General features: G+C 35.5%; 1 protein-coding gene across 1 annotated transcript in view; it reads right to left on the bottom strand.

The window, feature by feature from the left end:
* LOC124721980 (catenin delta-2) overlaps positions 1-20,724 on the bottom strand; it is a 193,089-nt gene that overhangs the window by 15,909 nt on the left and 156,456 nt on the right. Inside the window, 5 exon segments of the mRNA XM_047247147.1 lie at positions 4,735-4,827; positions 15,860-16,205; positions 18,922-19,060; positions 19,143-19,395; positions 19,474-19,616. Of these exon segments, the coding sequence (XP_047103103.1) occupies positions 4,735-4,827; positions 15,860-16,205; positions 18,922-19,060; positions 19,143-19,395; positions 19,474-19,616 (974 nt within the window).

Below are 20,724 nucleotides of genomic sequence, written 5' to 3'. Positions count from 1 at the left end.
ATTAGAGAAGTAGCTCAATGTTATTTCACTATTAACATCACTGTTGTGCATTATTTCCTTTGGATTTTAAAGCTGAAAATGTTAAATCGAAGTTCATATGTACATGTGCTATTACTCAACTCAGTTGGCATGATGAAGTTGTACATTGAAGTAATTAACTTTATTTAAATTTAATAGTAATTCTACAGTTGCTCAGGTTTACTCATTTTGCTTTTGAGGTGTATATATTGCTGTATTACATCAGTATGAGAATATTGTTAAATAATATTCAATATGTTCGTGAGGTTGACGTTATGTACCACACTCACATCACTTACCTATTTTTCACGTAGAATAACATATGGCTTCTCTAACAATATTTTGTAATATGTTTAACAGATGTGCCCCCCCCCCCCCCCCCTCCTTATTCCCTACCATCAAATTCTGCAAATAGGAGGGCTCTGGTTGTTATTCTGCTGTACAGTACTTCTTGCTCTGCCACTAGGCAGCTGCAGTGGCGGAGAGTGAGAGACAAGTAACCGGCACACATGAAGAGAAACTGTACATTTTAGAAGGTCATAACTTTGTACTTTCAGAATTATGGCCCAAATTTTTACATGGGATCTATTTCTAGGGCTGGTATCTTGCAGGTGTCGTTCTTTCTCCTTAAATTATGAGGTCAAGATGGTGATGTTTTCTTGTTAGTTAAGGTGTAAAGCTCAGTATTCTCTGTAGCAGATGAGTAAATGCAACAAGCTGCAACATATGTGGACAATGAACAGCAAAAGTCACCACCTACGTTCCAAAAAATATGGGGACTTAGCATCTCTGTTAGAAACTACATCTTTAATTCAGTTACACAAAAAATTATTATTGAAACTGAATTGTTATACTGCTTCTATTATGTAGGCCAATTAGGCACATCTACAGACGGAAAACACCAAAAACAATTCAGTCAGCTGGTTGTATGAGCCCTTTGTCCTACAGAATCTGTGGTGGTATATTCAAAGTTAAGAATATTTCAGTTATGTTTCACAACTTATTTCCATTTCTACATTAAGTGTGGTTTATTCTAAAGAGTCTTATAATCCTATGTGGGCACACACTTTGTTGTCGTTTTCTTTTTCTTTCTTTCTTTGGCATTCGACTTGCTATCAAAAGAGTTCGTTTATAAGTATATTCATCTTACCAAACAAACTTGCAGCAAAAATGATGAAAACATCTTAGGACAATGATATAACAACAAGATTGGAAAGAAAACTCAAATGGTTTGAATGAATAAATTGCATATTTGCAAACAAATAATAGTACTTTTCTTTACTTTGAAACATTCTATGCCATGCATACAACTAAGCAACATAACTTATCACTTGACATGCAAAGGAAACCAAAGATTACATTTCACTCTTCAGACATTAATAATTATCACAGAGAAAGGATACAAAATTATTAAGGAACACCATTGCAGTTTAAAAACACAACAAAAAATAACATGGTCACACTATTAGCACATACATAAAATGATGTTAAATGAAAAGAGAAGACAAAAAGTATACTGCCAACACACAATTTTATACAAACAAGCTAACAATCTTTATTAAACAAAAAAAAGAACACAAATTCTACAACTTGGAAAGTGGAAAACAGTCCATGTATTAAGAAATATAATTTCTACACTATTGTCATAAATCAATAACAGGAAGATATTAAATTCTAGTATGGGTGAGTTATCAAGATATCTGCCTTTTCTTTTTATTATTGACAGAAACAAACATAGCAGCTATCGATTATACAATGTGCAGATTAAATAAATTACAGAAAAATTTAAAACAGTCTACTCTGACTACAAAATGCAGTAAAATATAGGATACAAGAAACAAAAATGAAACCAAAAGAAATTTCCTATGGATGTACATAATATTTAATACAATTGGCAAAGACAGTTCACACATGACTGTGTTAAGACTGACTGAAGTTTGTACTAAGTACACTTTACAAATACTGCTCACACTGACAAATATTATCAATAATTAAATATGCCTAGGTTAGCACTAGACAGATCATGCAATTAAGGGACATAATCCTACCATGAATGCAAAATGTCCAACTTAACTAAGTTATGGATACAATAAACTGTTTGCAGCAGTTCACAAAAACTATTTTTGGAATAAGTTACACATAAAAATTATACAGTTGAGGACTCCATCCTTAATTTTCAGAAACAAAGATAATAACATAAGTGAGAGAACATAATTCCTTAATTGTTAGTAAAATGTATTTTAATAAATTGTAGCACAAACAATGTCCAAGGAATAAAATGCAAACTATAATTACACACTGGAAAAATTAACAAGTAAACTTGACAAAACTTGGCTGGCACCTTTGCAAGTAAACGTATCATAATTTCATGTCTGTTAACAGATATACATCTACTCCACACCTTGTCCGCATCTACCACCAACTACTCAAATTCCACCTTTCACAGATTCATGTTCTGCAGCGGTCATTTAAAGTATACTGACATAGAATCAGCTACCAGTCCTAAAAAGCACCACATAGTCCAAAAGCAATCCATATTTCTGCTCTAAATGAACAGGAATTGTTGCATTAACTATGAGAATTATTGAGCAAAAAGACACTTTGGGCTTCCAATAACCTGCAAGTCAATCTTCCTGGGTGGCACATGCAGGTTCAGTGGAAGTTACTATAGTTGATCTTGCTCAATTCCCCTTCCCTGTCTTTTTTATATAATTGTAGATTTTTCACTGTAAGAATAATGTGATGTCAAATTTTCTTGCAAATGAGGAAAGTTGTGTTCAGTTGTTTTAAGATAACTGAAATACAGCAATGTTAACATCATCATTTACAGATACAACATGCCTAGAGCAAATATGCTCCCTTTGCAAGAGGAACACAAGAAAAGAATTCATTTTGCATGACCTGCAAATGAATGTTATTGTTAAGAGTTTAGTCATAACCTAGAACTTAATATAAAAGTGATTTTAAAATGGTGAAAATGAGTATTCACTAGATACCATAAAGACTTCACAACAGTAAATAAATTTGAGTAAAAGGTTCTGAAGAAATGCTTACAAGACATCACATGTACCCACTTTTGAAAAACAATGTTGTCAATGTGTATGATATTCAGTACAACCCTGAAACAAAATCTTAGTTGTAACAGTGGGAACATGACAACTCGTGAGCCCCAACAAGAATCTAATTTAATGCACCCACAGAAAGAAATCTTGGAACTTTGTTAAGAACAGAACTTCATCATGCTCTAACACTCAAAAAGATGGGTGTACAGAACTGATAGGAAATTTCATCTTTCACCAAAACAGAACTTTGACACACTCATGTTGAACTTTTAACAAATTCTTGGTGTAAAAGGATGCAAATACGTTCTGTTTAACTGACCTCTCTCTGATTAATATATAGTTGACAGACACCTGCCACGGAGGCAGTCTATAGAGTTTATATATATCTGAACACCTAAACACACTATTACATAAGCCGAATGATTCTGAAAAGCAACTTGAGGTCTGCTTAGATAAATAATTCTCATAGGGAAGCAGAAAATAATTCACGAAGCACATGAGAAGTTGTTTGTATCATACACAATATTTGGGTTATTGCCTGTAGCACAGTATTATTTGCCCGTACACAATTGTAACACCACAGAGACTTTGTTATTACAGGTTAACTTACAATTAATAATGTAAAACCAGTACTGTGATATTAAAAATTTATTTTACAAAAATATGATAAATAGTGACGAAAGTTATTTTCCAATGCTCACTCCAAAAGATATAATACTACCACTAAATAACTATTGTAAATTACCAACATAGAAGATTTTGACCAACAGATATTTTGATATTACTTTTATTTTGATACAAAACATAACAGGATATATTCTACATAAAACTAAGGAGGGCAATTTGCCTCTCTCTCAAATCAGCACTGGGGAACTGACTCAGCAGCTCTCAGAAAAAGCAACAGTGCAGACAACAAGTAAGTCTACTTTCTTGCACCTAAAGCAATTAGCTGTAAGAAGCACCACCATCTCCTCCCAACATACAGGAGAAATTGCCACGTTATGTTCACTGTTTGAGGACTTTCACATCAATGTAAGATTGAAAATCCAATTACATTTGTCAGTTAGGAGTATATGCAAATTATTCCATGCACATGTTTGTTGAAGATGTAAAATACAAATATATAATTTTGTAGACATCATACGCAAAAACTGTATTTCATTTAACACATTTAATATTTCATTATTGTTTCCATTACACACACATAAATGCCTACATCGATAGACTCACAAATTCCTCTATGAAACAACAGCGACAAGTGGTACAGTAAGAGAAAACAACATTGTAAAAAAATTGAATATGAAATGGAATATAAGTAGACACGTTTCCCTGTATTATGTGCGGTACGAGTCTACAAAAACGCTAAACTGCAACTGCATTAAACACTTAGGGCGTCACATGGTAATGTCATATTCAACATTCACCACCCCCCTCCCCCTCCTGGACAAGCCAACTTCTTTAAACACAAAATAAAAGTTAAAATTAAGAAAAGTATATATATAAGCAAAATAAATAATAAAAACAAAATTATGTATTAAAAAGTTGTTTAAACATAATGTGAAAGGCACACATACACAATGGTGTAGTGTGAAGTGAGGAAACAGTCTGAAATGAACTGAAAGTAAACAAAAGTAGTTCAGCGGGTAGAACTTACAGGAGCGGCAGGGTAAGTACGGACTCCTCCTGGGGGTGGGGCATGCGTCCCTCCTTCAGGGTATGACATATCTGCCATTGGAATCTCATCACCCTAAACATCAATACAATCAATTACTCATAGCGCAGGAAAATCTCAGAGTTCTAACCCGTCCTGCAACAGTTACACCCAGGATGATTAATGATGAGCAACTGACCATTTATGAGGCTTGATGGACTAAGAGGAATGAAAAAATTTGTGTTAAGTGTCCTGGATCAGAATAGAAAAATGGTCAAGTTCTTATTCTTGCAATATAGGGGTGCACAATGTAAATATACTTCATTAATCAGGTGAAATTTCTGAAAGCAGAGACCTAATGAAAATTCAAGGACACATTTGAGAGATTTTTAAGTTTTAAAAAGAAAGAAAAGCTACAAATATTTTAGCACTTTCCCTTGATTTGGAATGCTAATGTTAGTCAGCTTTAATAAAATGTTTTGAACCTGTATCTGCATGTCATTTTTTTAATTATCTGACTACAGTACCATACTGGAGATTCTTAAAATCAAATCTACAACACAAAGAGACTTATTTCTTAATACTGTGAGGTAAAAGAGATGAGAAGTTGCCACTGTGCACACTGACACTTAAATCATTTATATAAAAAAATACATACATCACCAAAATGAAACAAGACTGTTCACATTACTAACGCACCATTTTCAATAATACACTAATGAGCAACTGTTTCCCGACCTTAAACTATGAGAAGCCTCAACAAATTGAGCAGCTCAGTGGCAACAGACAAGCTGTACACTACAACTGTGCTCTTGCACTCCAATGGAAGAGAGAAATGGCAGAGGTCAGATGGAGCTGCATACAAAATAACATGCAAAAACGTTCCAAGTAATGGTAGGAGCAAATGCAGATGTACGTGGATTCCATTAAATCTTTGTTTGAAGGTAACCTCCACTACCACATATTTGATAAGTACACATATCTGAAAAGTCAGTCTCATTTTTTTTTGCAACAGACCTCGTAAATGAAAACTTTCCAACAAAGTGTAAAACATGATTACAATGGGAAAGTGCTTGCCTTATGTTAATGTGGTTATATATTTTGATGAAACTTGTCACAACATAAGCACACACTTCAAGGTTGAAAACCAACTGAAAGCTAAAATCCCATGATCAATAGTCTTTTTTATTTTTTGTCATAATACATATGATGATGAGATCCCTAAAACTAAGGAGGTAAAGGATCTGATCTGCACAAAAATGCTGTGCATCACTTGATTTTGGAACAGTCACCACATTCAGCTGTTTCAGATGCCAAAATTACCTATACACTGATACAGATGGAGTAAAATTACTTATATTTGGGCAGATGTATATTAAAACACATCAAAAAGGCCACATAAGATGTGAAAGTAAAATTTTGTAAACCTACGGCTCTATCAGAGTGATTACTGCGTGCGGCAATATCAACAGCAGCAGACAAAACGTGAAGTGTAGAAATGAAACTTCTGAGCAGAATCAGGAGCTGCTTGTAATCACACAATGTTAGACATGAAAAAGTACAATAAACGCCACAAGTAGAAGATGGAGAACAGAACATCCTAATTTGCATGAACCTTTACAATGATATGTAGAATATAGGAGTACCTGAGAAGATTTGAGCACAAGTTTTTAATGACAGAATAGGTTTAAACTATATGCAAAAGCAGCAGCAAGTAGCAGAAGGTAGTTTGAAGGACAGAAGTCATTGCAATGTTGTTGTTGATTTGTTCTGAATAGATTTCTACAAGACATTAAAAGTGTTTTCTTCTGGGTGGCACCACAACTTCAATATATCTGATGAAAGACATCCTTCCACCTGTCTGTATTTTCACATTGTACTTTATTCAGCACTACTAATTTTTGGCATGGCCCACTTTCAAGTGAATCTGTAATAGATGTGGATACACGATCCAATCAAAAAGTTCAGAGAGTGATTTTATTCCCGGTATATAACCGACATCAGAGCAGTAACCATGATGGCACAGTGAACTAACAAATGTAAACAACAGATGAGCATTCAGCCAATCAGACGGAAGCAGGCAGTGTGAATATTCAACATACAACAGTAGTGTGTAATCATCATCCTGTCATAAACTGCAATGGAGGAACATCTCTGAATCAACTGTCCGAGGTACTTTCCAGAACGTTTTAAAGAAGAGAAAAGCATGTGCAACATTTGTCTCATGCACTTCGACTCCTGAATAAAAACAATGATTCGTGGATGCCTGCCATGACTTGATTGAAATTTAGAACGTGGACAATTTTTTTCTCGAATCAATCATAACAGGTGACAAGAATTAGCATTATGAATATGAAGCTACCACAAAATGACAAAGTGCATAAATTCACATGAACAATCAATGCTTTGATGATACAATCGACATTCAAGCCAATGTGAAGTGCACATTGAACTACACCTCTAAGGAATTTTCCAAATTTTTGACATGGCTCTATGAACATGCTATGTGTTATATTTAAGTGCGGGGAGACTGTAGAACACCTACAGCATTGACACCACCATCTCAACTTTCTCTATTTATTTTTAATGCAAGCTTGAAACTTCTGGGACTGATGGAGCACATCATCCTCATCTCGTCATACAAAGGCACATGATTTTTGAATGACGAGATGAGAAGGATGTATCCATATCTGTTAAAGATACAATTGAAAATGAGCCATGCCCAAAACCAGTAGTTCTAAATAAAGAACAATTTTAAATTATGGGATGGTGGAATTTCATCTTTCCTCAAATTATACGTATTACATTTAAATGTAGTCAGTTGCAATATTGCAGCAGTAAATGCAGACTGTGAATGCTTGTATTGACCTATTTTATTTTATTTTATATATTTTTTTTTTTACTTCAATCGTCTTAAACAGTGTTTCTCATTTCTTTCTCCAATCCATCCTCAATCCTCCCACAGTTCTACAGGGTTAATTTTCAGTCCTCCCCCCCCCCTCTCACTCTCTCTCTCTCTCTCTCTCTCTCTCTCTTACACACACACACACACACACACACACACACACACACACACAAACCATTTACCTTATCACAATCTTTTCTCCACTGTTTTCCGCATCTATTTCCCAACTTTTACAATACTTTCCTAACTTCCACATTTTCTTTCATGTTACTGACAATTTTCTTCCTGCTATCTTCAGGATTATTGTATTTTTCCTTTTTTATACTGGTTTTTATATTGGACAATATATCCTACACCTTACATTACTGCTTCTTTGCTATGTACTGTGTTATTTGTTCAACGTTGTCTCTAATGTCACCTTCAAATAATATGTTTCTCACTATTCTTCTAATAATGTTGGACTCACTTGGGACCACAAGCATACAATTGATTTTCCCTTCCTAAAAACTGTCTTTTTCAAAAGAAAGTATTTCATATTCCTGTGATAATCTCAATTTCTTATTATCTGTTAAACTGACTACCTTCAGAATATTATATCCAGGGACATAGGCAAAGAAGTGCAGAGAAAGGAAACAGGGAGAGAGGATGAAAGTAAATTTTAAAATAGGCTGAATGCTGGATACAATGGGCATTTATAGTACTACTGTCACTATAAATGTTACTACAACACAGAAACACCACCCACAGAGTATGAATGGCATTCATACAGTACAGTCATGCACATGTATACAATGTATTGTTTTTTGGTATGTTCAACAAAACAAACTTCTGTTGAAAAACTATCAAATTTTTCCAACTAAAAAATTTGACAAAGATCCGAAGAAAGGTTTTTCCCTATTTATATAACAAGTCTACTAAAGCATAGCATCCCATAAAAACGGGGGGCGGGGGGAGGAAGGACAGTACACATACAATAAATTTCACACAAGTCAACTTTGTTCATGTTTAGAAGCAAGTACCAAAAATGAGAATGTGTGTGTTGCTGCAACCTGTTACTTGACTTCTTTATAAGCATTTTCCAACATCCAGCAAAGTACACGATGTTAATAACACTAAATGGCCAGTGAGGTTCAGATTTTCCCTCATGCTTCAAGCTGACTGCTAATAGTCTTTAGTTTTACAGACTGTTGCTTCAAGCTGACTGCTAATAGTCTTTAGTTTTACAGACTGTTGCTTCAGCCCTTCATTGCTCGTCAATTACACTCTACTGTCTTAAGATACAATGCCCCAAGAACAAAAAATGGTAGTTTGTATGGGGATAGCACATTATGTAACAGAGTGTTAACAGATTGTTACATTAACTAGCTAACAAGTTTGTTTCCTTCTTTTTCTCCATGTTGGGCTTCCCACATGAACAATATTCCCTTTTGTTTGTCTTTATAAAACCTGGAAGGGTACCCTGAATATCCTGAATGTTCTCAACATTTTTACTGTTGTATGTGCTTAGAAGACATTAGTATATTGACGGAATCGACAAGATGAACTTCTCATAATGTCAATGTGTCATCTGCTACAGTACCTCTTCGAAGATTGCAATCACTGTCAAAAAAAATGAGCAATTTTGTTATAGATGTAAGGCATTAAGATACAACTAAAAAAACTGCGAGTAGTCAAGTGAGCCACTTTACACGAAAAGCTACTTAAAATGTGAAAAAATGAGTACTGACAGAACTTGAGTGTCACTTAAGAATACAAGTGTCCTTTATTTTTAGATCCTTAAGGTGAGACAGACATCTGTAGTTGTCATCAAATACTAGTTCTAAAACAACAAACTGTTGAAAATAGTTACTTCTCAGATTAATTTCACGTAGAAAAATTATTCTAACAACAGCAAAAACAGACGTGATTTTTCTCAGAGCAGAATTTTAAGTGCCAGTTAATCGCCCATTTTTGAATCCATGTAGACATTAACCTGTCTGTGTCAAACTTGGTTTAGGAATAAGATAGTGAGTTAGAAAATTGATAAACTTTTCCAACAAACAGAATCAGTTTAGTCACTACTGGAACAACTGCCTATAAGCAAGCTAAAATTCCATCTAAAAAGTTCTCTTCAGAAACGCTACTCTGCCAACTGGAGACCATAATTATTATAAAATTTCAAAACTATTCCTCAGGTGGGATAAGAATAACAGTTTCAAGTTACCATCAGGCAAAAATATAAAACTACCAGGTGGTTATAATACGTTCTCTCCACTTCAAGCTTACATCAATATATAATTGTGTAGGAATGTCTCCTCTATGGCTATCTCCAACTGATTCAGTTATTGACAACAGAATATTACCTCCTAAAGCCAAATTAAAGCTCTCTCTCTCTCTCTCTCTCTCTCTCTCTCTCTCTCTCTCTCTCTCTCTCTCTCTCTCCCCCCCCCCTCCCCCATATATTTATTAAACAAGAAATATATGTCATGATGTGAAAGTGGGACTCAGGTCAGAAATCAGTAATGGAAAAAATAAGCTCTCTGTTAGGTGAAATTGTAACCACTCAGACAGGTTTTCCCCTACAGCCACAGACACACTACTCTGGCAACTGGAGAGCATAATTATTATAAAATTTCAAAACTATAACTTGTTACTATGAAAGAGTTCTTTGTTTCAGTACTCAATACCTCGTTTTGGATGATAGTTATACCAAAAATTTTATGATTACATCATTTAAATTTACTGTGGTATGCAGTTTAGTTCTGAATGCAATGAATTTATTTTTTCTATGGAGGAGGGAAAAGAGAAATTACGCATCAGTAACCTGGTATAACACATTTGGCCTAGAATGCGCTTAAACACTGTTGTACTGATTCAGAAGTGTTTATAGACTGCTATGAACACTAAAAATGAATTACACTTAAATCCACATATACATTTATCTTAATAGTGACTATATTAGCTAGGAATGGTGGATAATCATTCACTTCATCAGCTGATGACAATGCACAACCAATATTACACACAAATGATTAGCCACAGGACACTGTACAGTCATGCCAGAGGGTACTTTATTCCAATAATAATGAGTTGCTGTCTTATTCCATGCATGTACTGCACACAGGAAGAATGACTTTATATACCCCTGCATATACACAAATCTCTTTCTATCTTATTGTCATAGCCATTATGTGGCATATACAGTGGTGGCAGTAGATTTGTTGCAGTCTTTCTCGAATACTGGTTATCCAACTTTATGGACAGGGTTTTGCTTGTAAATTGCCATTTTTCTTCCAAAGGTTCCCATTAAATTTTCCAATCATCTATGTTACACCTCCACATTTGCTATACCAACCCATTACAATAGTAGCAGCCCATCCCTGAAATCATTCAATGTCTACCGTTCTGCCACCCTGACAAGAATGCCAATGATAAACCAGATCTCACACTAGTGACTTGCATATGATTTCTTTTAAAGATGCACAGTAGTTTCCCAGAACCCTTTTAACAAATCTAAGCCTTCCTTTCAACTTTTCTACTACTGATTTTATATGTTTCTCCCAGTTCATATCACTTCTTAGTATCATCCCTAAATATTAATACTCTGTCTCATACTCCAGATCTTCACCTCTGATCTTGAGAACAGATAAGATCACAGTCTCTCTCTTTGTTATGGGCATTATTTTGCATTTAACCACATATTTCTGCATTTTCTTACAATAGTTCAACAATGATGCTTTCCTCTGAACAACAAAACCAAGGGCAAAAATCAAGGTTATCTGATAAACTATTTATGCAAATTGAGAACATTACACACCCACTTTCATTCCTGTCGAATATTCGCTGTCCAACAGAATCTACCTTGTTCTACAAGTCAAATTTGATCAAGCTCATCATATACGTCTGCTCTGTATGATTATATCTTGGCTTTTAGTGCATGATTTAGTACATTATCAAATGCCTTCGCAGTATCTACAAAGACTGAATCTGTCTGTCTCTACCTGTGTATACCACTTGCAAGGTATTACAGGTGAATAAAGCAAGCTGTGTTTCGGGTGGGTAATTTCTTCTGAAACCATGATGATTCTTTGATATAAGCTTCTTTTCTTACAGAAATGTCATGTTTGAGCTTTGATCCTACAACAGGCATGCATTATCAACATTTGTCTGTAACTCCAGACATCCATTATTTCCTACTTTTGCCACCAGGAATTACGTGTGCTCTTTTCTAGTCTTGCGGGACTTTTCACTGTCCAAGATCTTCTCCATGATTCTGAAACAGGAATGGGGCTGATTTTACACTGGATTCAACTTACCACGTCATAACTATTCCGTCAGATTTTGAGACTGAGTTCACTTTGAAGACAAAGTTTCGTCCACACCTAGTGCCTTGTTTGCTATGACTAGTCTTTTTATGTTTTTCAATAATGATGATGCACATTTTTATGGTTCTCCGTTACGAATGATTATGGTGGTCAAAACTGATGGGACAGTATTTTCGCTCATGAATGCATTTTTAAACAAGAAATTTAATACTTTTGCTTTATGCCTGCTGCCTTTAGTTTTAACGCCTAACTTACATACGAAAGATGGTTGGAAGGTTCTGATCTGTCCACTCTGTTTACATTTGGCCAAAATTTTCTGACAGATCTTTCACCCAGATTTGCCTACAGACATTATTGCAAATTTTACAAACGGACTTTCTTATATGCCATTATTTTTTCTCTCTGTTTCCTTACTCTCTTTTGTGATGAGAGGGTAGCAAACTCAATTTTCATCATTTATTGATGACATCATAAATTTCACAGAAACTCATTTCTTTAAAATCAATCATGTGTGAAATATCACTGCCTCCGTGAAGCAATTGAGACACAATGATCAAAAAAACTTGCTGACGTGGGAATACGAACAATATGAGTATATAGGACCTGGATACAAGTTTTGGTCAAAAACCTAAAGGAACAAAAGGCAATAACCACTACATAGATTGACCAACTACTCAACATCCCGACAGAATGCAATGTTACTGGGCATCAATACAATTAAAATCTCACTGAGAAGATAAGGTAGTTAAAAATCGGATTTACAATACTATCCATGGGTGTTAAAACTACTGTGAACAATAGCCATTATGTGTAACAGAAAAACCAATGGGAAATTCTTTACATTTATCTCTCACCACACTAAAATATAATGAAAATTTTACTAACCAAATAATGCGTCAAATGTAGACACATTACGCCAAAATGCCACAGATGAAATAACTGTAATCACTGTGATATTCAGTTGACATTTTCTCAGATTTAAAATTTGTTCACTGTCACGGCAAAGTTTACAGGAGTATCTTCTAATTAATTAGCTGTTTTGGCACAGTAAAAAGGAAATACAACTGAAGCCTGTGTCCTACAGGTAGCAGTAAGAAAATTTTTAATTTACAGTAATCCAAAATCCATGTGGTATACCAGAACAATGCTCCACACTGGCTGTTTGAAAGAAACAATTGTGACTGACAGTTTCAGCATTTATGCTATTTTCGAACACTTTGTGCTTGGTCTGTTGTATGCACTCAAACTGGATTATGTGCCATGTTGTCATTATCTCTCTTCATAAGCAGAGTGGCATACTGCCTTCTACACAGATGATCTCGCACAAAATCAATAAAACATAATATAATTTTATGTCTTATCATTTGTGCCGTATCACATTCCACTTGTTATATGTTTTTGCTGTATGCCACTTTGCATAAGAGGAGAGTTAATGATGACATGCCACTTAATCTCATTTGAGTTTGATGCCAGATACATTTGAAAACAGTGTAAATGCTGTAACTGACAGCCACAGTTAAGAGTAAACAATGTGATTCAGAATAGCCAGTTCAGAATAACAACCATAAAGAAAAATTAAATAAGCTGAGGACCTGGCAGCAACAAAGTTGTATGAAGAACTTTGCTGTTTTGTAACAAACATAGGGGGAGGTTATTTGAGAAACAAAATAAGTTTATATTATAAATGTACAGCTAGAGACCATTTCTGCAAATTATTCAGTCAGCGCCTTTCACAAAGAGCTCTCGGTGCCAGCACAAATGGAAGGGGCAACTACAAACCACAAATGGGATCATTACGGCCTGTCCATTTTTCACTGGACATGCCATCACATACAGACAAAATTCAATGCAGAAAGTCAGAAAACTAATGTTGTACTTTACTAACAAGAACTTTCAGCACTGGAGAATAATTAGAGAATTCTCGAACAATGTCATCTTCCAAACTAGATGTGTGTTCTGAGAACCGGCAACATGGAAAATAAAACCTATGCTACAAATAAAAATAGAGCATTAAACACCACCATTAGTATTAATTTTCAAATTATAATCTGCAAGGAAAGGGCTCTGAAAATGTGCTGATTAACCACAAAAATACTGTTATTTGATGTGTACTAATAATATATCCTAAGATTAAGTGACCTTTGACTTTTCAATAATTCGTACACATGCAATGAATAAAGGTACATTTGTCTCTTCCTCCAATGTACACCAATCAGTTACAGCAATATTACCCCCAAAGTGGTGTGTTTGGGTCAGCTTGTGCCACGTGGGAGGTACAAGGCACAGAACAAAACTCATGTCACAAGTGTTAGCAATACAAGACCATTTGGTTTATTTTGTGCAAAGTAACTGGATAGACAAAACACTGCTAAACATCCTGTTGATGGTGAGGTCATTTGTGATTAAGAACACGATCATTTCCATTATTTGACTTAACAAAGTTTAAGGAACTCAAAAAAAACCTATATCTGAATGATCTGAAGGCGATTTGAATACCAATCTTCTCAAATGCTAATGCAGTGCCTAAACAATTAGAGTGCTTTGCTTGATGCAAGAGAATCGTCGAAACTGTAGCCTTGTGTAAATCTGAAGGTTGTGATGACCTGTATACAGAAATGAGTACACAGAAAGAGCACAACTCACTTGAGGTTTACATGCAGCTGTTACTCACATTTATCAAATGTGGTAGAATGACAAACTGTCAGTATATGCTGAAGCACTGGATGTTTACATATGGCTAAAAAATATGGATATCAGAGCCTTGTCCAATATGTAAAGTTGACTATGTGGCAGCCTGTCACCCAGCTGACAGTAAAGTACGACACTGCAGAAGGGAGACATCTTTTGAAACACATTATTAATCACCCAGTGTTGTAATTAGAGCCAGAAGAGAATTTCTCAAAAGTGTTTCATTCTTGTCCAACAGTGTCAGTTATGATTGTAGCAGACATGGAAAGATAAGGGTTTGATCATGGATCAACAGAAATGAGTTGCTTGTTAAATAAGTCACATTTTCTGTTACATTATGTCATGATACGCCATCTTGTCATACAACACCTATTCAACATACACACCACGTGACAACAGAGGGGATCGTGAAAGTCGTAAACTGCATCAATATTATGGCTCAACACTTGTAAACATACATGGTATTTTCTTTCAGCACAATTTCCCATGCCACATAAGGCCTGGAATCTAGTACACTGATTTCACGAGTTTCCTCATAAATGCTAGATTATGTTCTGGCCCCCAAATTTAAGGATGTCAACCACATCAAATGTGAATTGAAATGTCACTGAGCATTTGCTCATTGTCTATGAACCACTATACTGTAATACATAAGCATTGCCCACTCATGTTGCCTTCTATTTCTGATCACACAACATGGACTTTTACGATATATTCCGTGATAATTTACGGCTCTTATGTGCCAAAGGTTGATCAACACACTTTTAGCTAGGTTGACACAACACACTGGATAATCAGTGGGCAGTGTCCTACTGTTCTACACCTATCATACGATTGTACCCCACTAAGTATCTACTTGAATTAAAATGTTGTCCCACTGAAAAGCAATTCTTTGATAGAGGAAGAGTAATATGTCTAGTCAAGTATATGGAATCTGACAAGCCTGAACAAAAATGTAACTACTGGACTTCATTTGACAGTCTAACTTAGGGTAAGTCACAAATTTTTGTATGTCTTATAATTTTCATAGAAGACTAATTTGCAAATGCTCTCCACTTATTAGTAACACAACCTTACTCTTTGAGCATATAGTTGTTCAAATAATGAACCAAGAAATTAACTAATTTGAAAAAATTATCTTTTCCTCTAAACATGAAAGAGAGAGAGAGAGAGAGAGAGAGAACAGAAGCCCCTTTCTTTCTTTAAGCATGCAGTTAAGCTAGAAACACACCTGCTGGTACATGGGCGGGCCAGGACTGCGAGATGTACTGTTTACATTTGTTGGGCGCTGCATCGTCCTGTCTTCATACCGTGTTCCTCCCTGGCTAGCCATTGGTCGATTCAGTGTGCTGTTAGCATTATTTGGAGAATTAGGTCCAGCATTTCGAGCAGCTATTGTTTTGGTAACAAAATCCTGCTCTTTCCAACCATGTTTCTTGTAAACCTCTCTAAGTTCTTGATGTTGCCACATAGTGAAAAGAACTTGACCAGCAAACTTCAGGACCCTCGGTGTATACTTCTGACGTTGTCTTGTTATATTCATCAAGCGTTCCACACCACCAGCTTCCAGCAATGACCTGTATAATCATACACCACACAATAAGCTTCATGAACGTAGCTTTAAAAGGATAAGAATGGCTGCATCCTAACAGTTACCACAAAGGATTTTTGGGAAACTGTAAATTAATTACAATAGGGCTAATGTGTAATCTGATGACATCAGTCCTTTTTGAAGTATTTTAGGTATTCCTTCAGCTCCCTATCAGTTTCCAAAATCTACTGGCGTGAAATGAATTAGGTTCCCACTGAAACTACACAATTATTTTTGTTAGTTTTGTCAGTCCAAAATTTGTTTCCTACCATGGGATCTTTTCGTACCTACCTACATGATAATCATGAAGATTAAGTCTTGACAGTGAATGGCATTAGGCAGTAGGTACTGGCAAGCATAAGCAAAAGAATCACACTTGCATGTCTTTGAAGAACTTCTAACTACTGGCAGATAATTATACTCTACCACCTTGTCAAAAAGAGGTTCTTTTCGGTTCTAATGCATTATTTGTCATAGGGTATTAGAGCATGGCTATTTTTTTATGTTCAGTTGTGCTGCTACACTGTGACAAGTTCAATCAACTTTGTGACTGGTATCAAGCAGTATACTATAGATGTGCTCTTGCACAGCACCGAAAGACAAAAATGGGAGTAACTAATGTACAGAAGACGATACACATATCTGTTCTCAGCAAGGTAAGGAACAATTGTAGGCATGGAGTTCAATAGGTACTTTTTTGAAGGTGACAACAGGTATCAAACAAATCTGACCAATATCCAAATTTGCAGTCACATTTCTTTTGTGGCAGACCTTACAGAAGGTATCTTTCAGTGGAGCTTAAGAAAACTACTGTAGTAAACTACTCATACACTGGTTGTGAGTTGACAATTTTGATGGAAATTGCTACAGCATGAGTAGGGACAGAAAATTTTTGTGAAAAATTAGCAATTTTGAGCAAAATAATGCAAAATTGGTTATTTTTATGCAGTATCAAAAAATTTGTAATTTTGCTGTATACAAACGTTAAAAATATGAGGCCAGTAATTCACTATTATTCATAACTGATAGTTATTGAACGTTAAATTTGCATTTTGACTTCAAGTCTCCTCAAAGCCAAGGTTTGAGTATAATCTTAACCTGTCAGTTCATTTCCTGTGCAACGAACTTTCATATCATGACAAAAATAGCACCAAAATTACCAAATATAACATGGAATTTGTGGGAAAAAAATACACAAACACCAAATCTGCCAAGAAAATCTAGAATTTGATTTAAAAATCAGCAAATTTTAAAACATCATTGAATTTCACAAAAAACATTACATTTGGCAAAACAATAAAAATGAATTTGGTTAAAAAGCACTTAACATGGCAAAAATGAGACATAATTTGCAAAAAAAAAAAAAAAAAAACCAAGCACTGAATTTAGCAAAAAATCCAAGACAAAATTGTGCAAAACATGAGATTGAATCTGGCAAGAAAAATAACACCAGATTTGGCAAACAATAATTTGGAAAAAAATTGGTTATAAAATAACATCAAGTTAGGAAAAAATGACACCAAATTTGGCAAAATATAACACTGAATTTGGCCATAAAATAAGAAGGCTTTTTCCTGTCCCTAAGTATAAGTACATTGTTTAATATGAAAAAACCGTCACATACCAAGACAAATAGTTCTTTAGTAATGCGGGTAGCCTTACTTTTTTTTTTCCTTTTTTTGTGGAGGAAGTATCTGCAATTCTTATTACACTGACCCACAGCATTTATTCTGACATATAAAAAGAAAATAACGTATTCACATTTCAACCCCAACAGCTGACAACAAGATGTCATTAACTTTGGTTTTAAACTGATTATGAAGCACTACACAGACCACCCGAGAGTAAACTTTTGATCAAATATTAGCTGTTGGGCAATCTACTTCGTATGTATTGCAAAATCAGACACTCACATGGATGATTTACTTCTACAGCTGGTACACAGTCATTGACCCAGCAGTATCTTTCCCAGTCTACTGGCTATCATTTCTCAAAAGCGATTTCTCAACATGTATTACATCCAAAAGTATGGCAGCTGTTAGATGAACAATGAACACTGCCAAATTGTCCATTCATAGATACTTAAGGATCAATCTACCCACGTGTCAATCTTTCCAAAATCACAGATGGATTAATGTTTCCAATATAACAAGTATTTTTGCTGTTTCAGAAATAAAAATGTGTCATCAGAAGGTAAAGAAATCTGCAAATGCATCATCATCATCATCATCATCATCATCATCATCATCATCATCATGTTTCCCAAGTCATACGATATGATGTTTACATTACACCCTCTACATATTTCCTAATGGTGCTATTGTCCTTTTGTAAATAATGGTAAAAACAAATGCAAGCTTGCTGCAACTTTTCAGCATGTTGTGTGAACCAATGGATTCTGCTGAAACAGATTGAGCCTTTTTTGTGTGTTGAGACACCCTAATTGATGGATCTTGATATAACAAATTTATATACCCCACATCACGGGGGGAAAGGGGGGGGGGGCCAACAGATGATATTCAAAATTTAGAAACACTGAAATCTTGATACAACTATTGTTCAAAAAGAAAGGAAAAAGTATAAATATTATATCTGTTAAATCTTAATAGATTATGTTATTCCTAGAGTAAACCTAGTTTGAACAACACTTCTTCTAAAAATCAAATTTTAGGAACAATCACAGTATAGGCAAGCTCACAAACCTAGAGAATTCTGCATTCTTCTTTATTACTTCATTCAATGTTGCAAGTACAGCGGCAATGGTATCGTCTGATGTTCCCTGATCATGCTGTGGATTTCCGGACGGTAATTTCTGTACAAGATCTCGCATAGCATACTTCCCTGAAACAGATAAACATTAAAATTAAAAGCAGGTAGTTCTGTACAGAAACTTTTGAGACAATCCTGTGGTTCCTAATAATACCTATCAGTTCCTTGTTCCGCTGGTCAATGGCCAAATTTCTCAGAGCTGTTGCTACAGCACAGACAACCCGGTCAACTTCCATTCGCAGAAGCTCAACCAGAATTGGAAGACCCTTTTCTTTCCTCACTGCTGCTCTTATTTCAATACTTGGTTGCCAATAACACGCAGCAAGGTTTTGCAGTGCACCTGCAGCTGCCTCCAACGTTTCTGGATTCGAGCAGCTTTGCAAGAGAGAGAGGTAAGACTGAACAACCTAAGTAAAAGAAAATTATGATCAGGATCAAGAAACAACAACATAACAATGTAAAGAAGTACAAGTTTTCTTCCTTACTTCAGGCTGCCAAAGAAGTTCCATTCCTTTGACAGGTTCTAGTCGTTGATTTGTGCTTCGGCTGCTTGCAGCTGTTTCCTTCTGTTGAATGGGCTGTGCGTCTTTTTTCTTTTTGCTTGCACCAAAGCAGCCCAAATTGTCACCTATAAGAACAGGAAATAATATACATGAGTTTCAAAACTACTGACAGCAATGAATCCAATTCTATTTGTGGCTACTACTAAAAATCATTAAGGAAGCCCCATAGTTTCAATGCAAAACTGACAACTTCTTATGTGAAAAGTGTGTGTCCCCACAAAACACGATAAATGCATGTTACAGGCACTTTTTTTCACTAAGATTCACCTACATCTTGCTTAAGCAAGTGTGGTTGTGGTAAATATGTGGCAAGCTACCAATAACTGAGATGTTTCCTTTGGGTCTGAAAGGAATGAAACTTTCATTTCTCTTTGCTAAAAACTGATGGCTATAATACTGTCGACAGGAAGAGTAATAGTTCTGATTGGGACGGATGAGGTGTGACATGTCATGTTCTGGGACGAGTTCACCACAGACATTATGGGCTCCGGAAAACTATATGCAAGTCAAATCAGAATAGACATATCAGGATTTACGTCTATGCTTCTCTGACAGGAAATAGAGCACCAATTATTTGAAGATGAGAGATTATATTCTTTCAGAGGTAATATGGATACACTTTTAGCAAGTGACTAAATGCCATCTATGTTGATTACAAGATACAGACATATTCCTATTAGTTTAAAGTTTCACTACATTTTTCCCTGCTGTAATCAATTATTAACTTTTACTTCAAAAGAAATCTTGCAACAGGAAGAGGAAGTAACTTTTTAATGCACATCTAGAAAAGGTGCAATAAATTAATTTGAATCCTATTCTGTACTGTCCTTCCTTATGATCTACAATTACATAGAATATGCACCCACCATCAACTTTCTTGAGTAGTCCTCTCAACTTAAAGAATTATCTCCAAGCTCACGAGGCATTGAAATGTATATGGACGGACACGGGCACGGACGCGTGTGCGTGCACACACACACACACACACACACACACACACACACACACACACACAGAGAGAGAGAGAGAGAGAGAGAGAGAGAGAGAGAGAGAGAGAGTGTATTCCATGGACCAATGAGCTACACAACATTGAAAGGGTTAAAATACAAAAGCAAAATGAGGCACAGGGAACAACCAAATTAAATTTCACACATGCATTTATCTCTAATTACA

The sequence above is a fragment of the Schistocerca piceifrons genome, chromosome X (genome assembly GCF_021461385.2).
Source record: "Schistocerca piceifrons isolate TAMUIC-IGC-003096 chromosome X, iqSchPice1.1, whole genome shotgun sequence".
Taxonomy (NCBI): domain Eukaryota; kingdom Metazoa; phylum Arthropoda; class Insecta; order Orthoptera; family Acrididae; genus Schistocerca; species Schistocerca piceifrons.
This window is presented reverse-complemented; position numbering and strand designations above follow the sequence as displayed.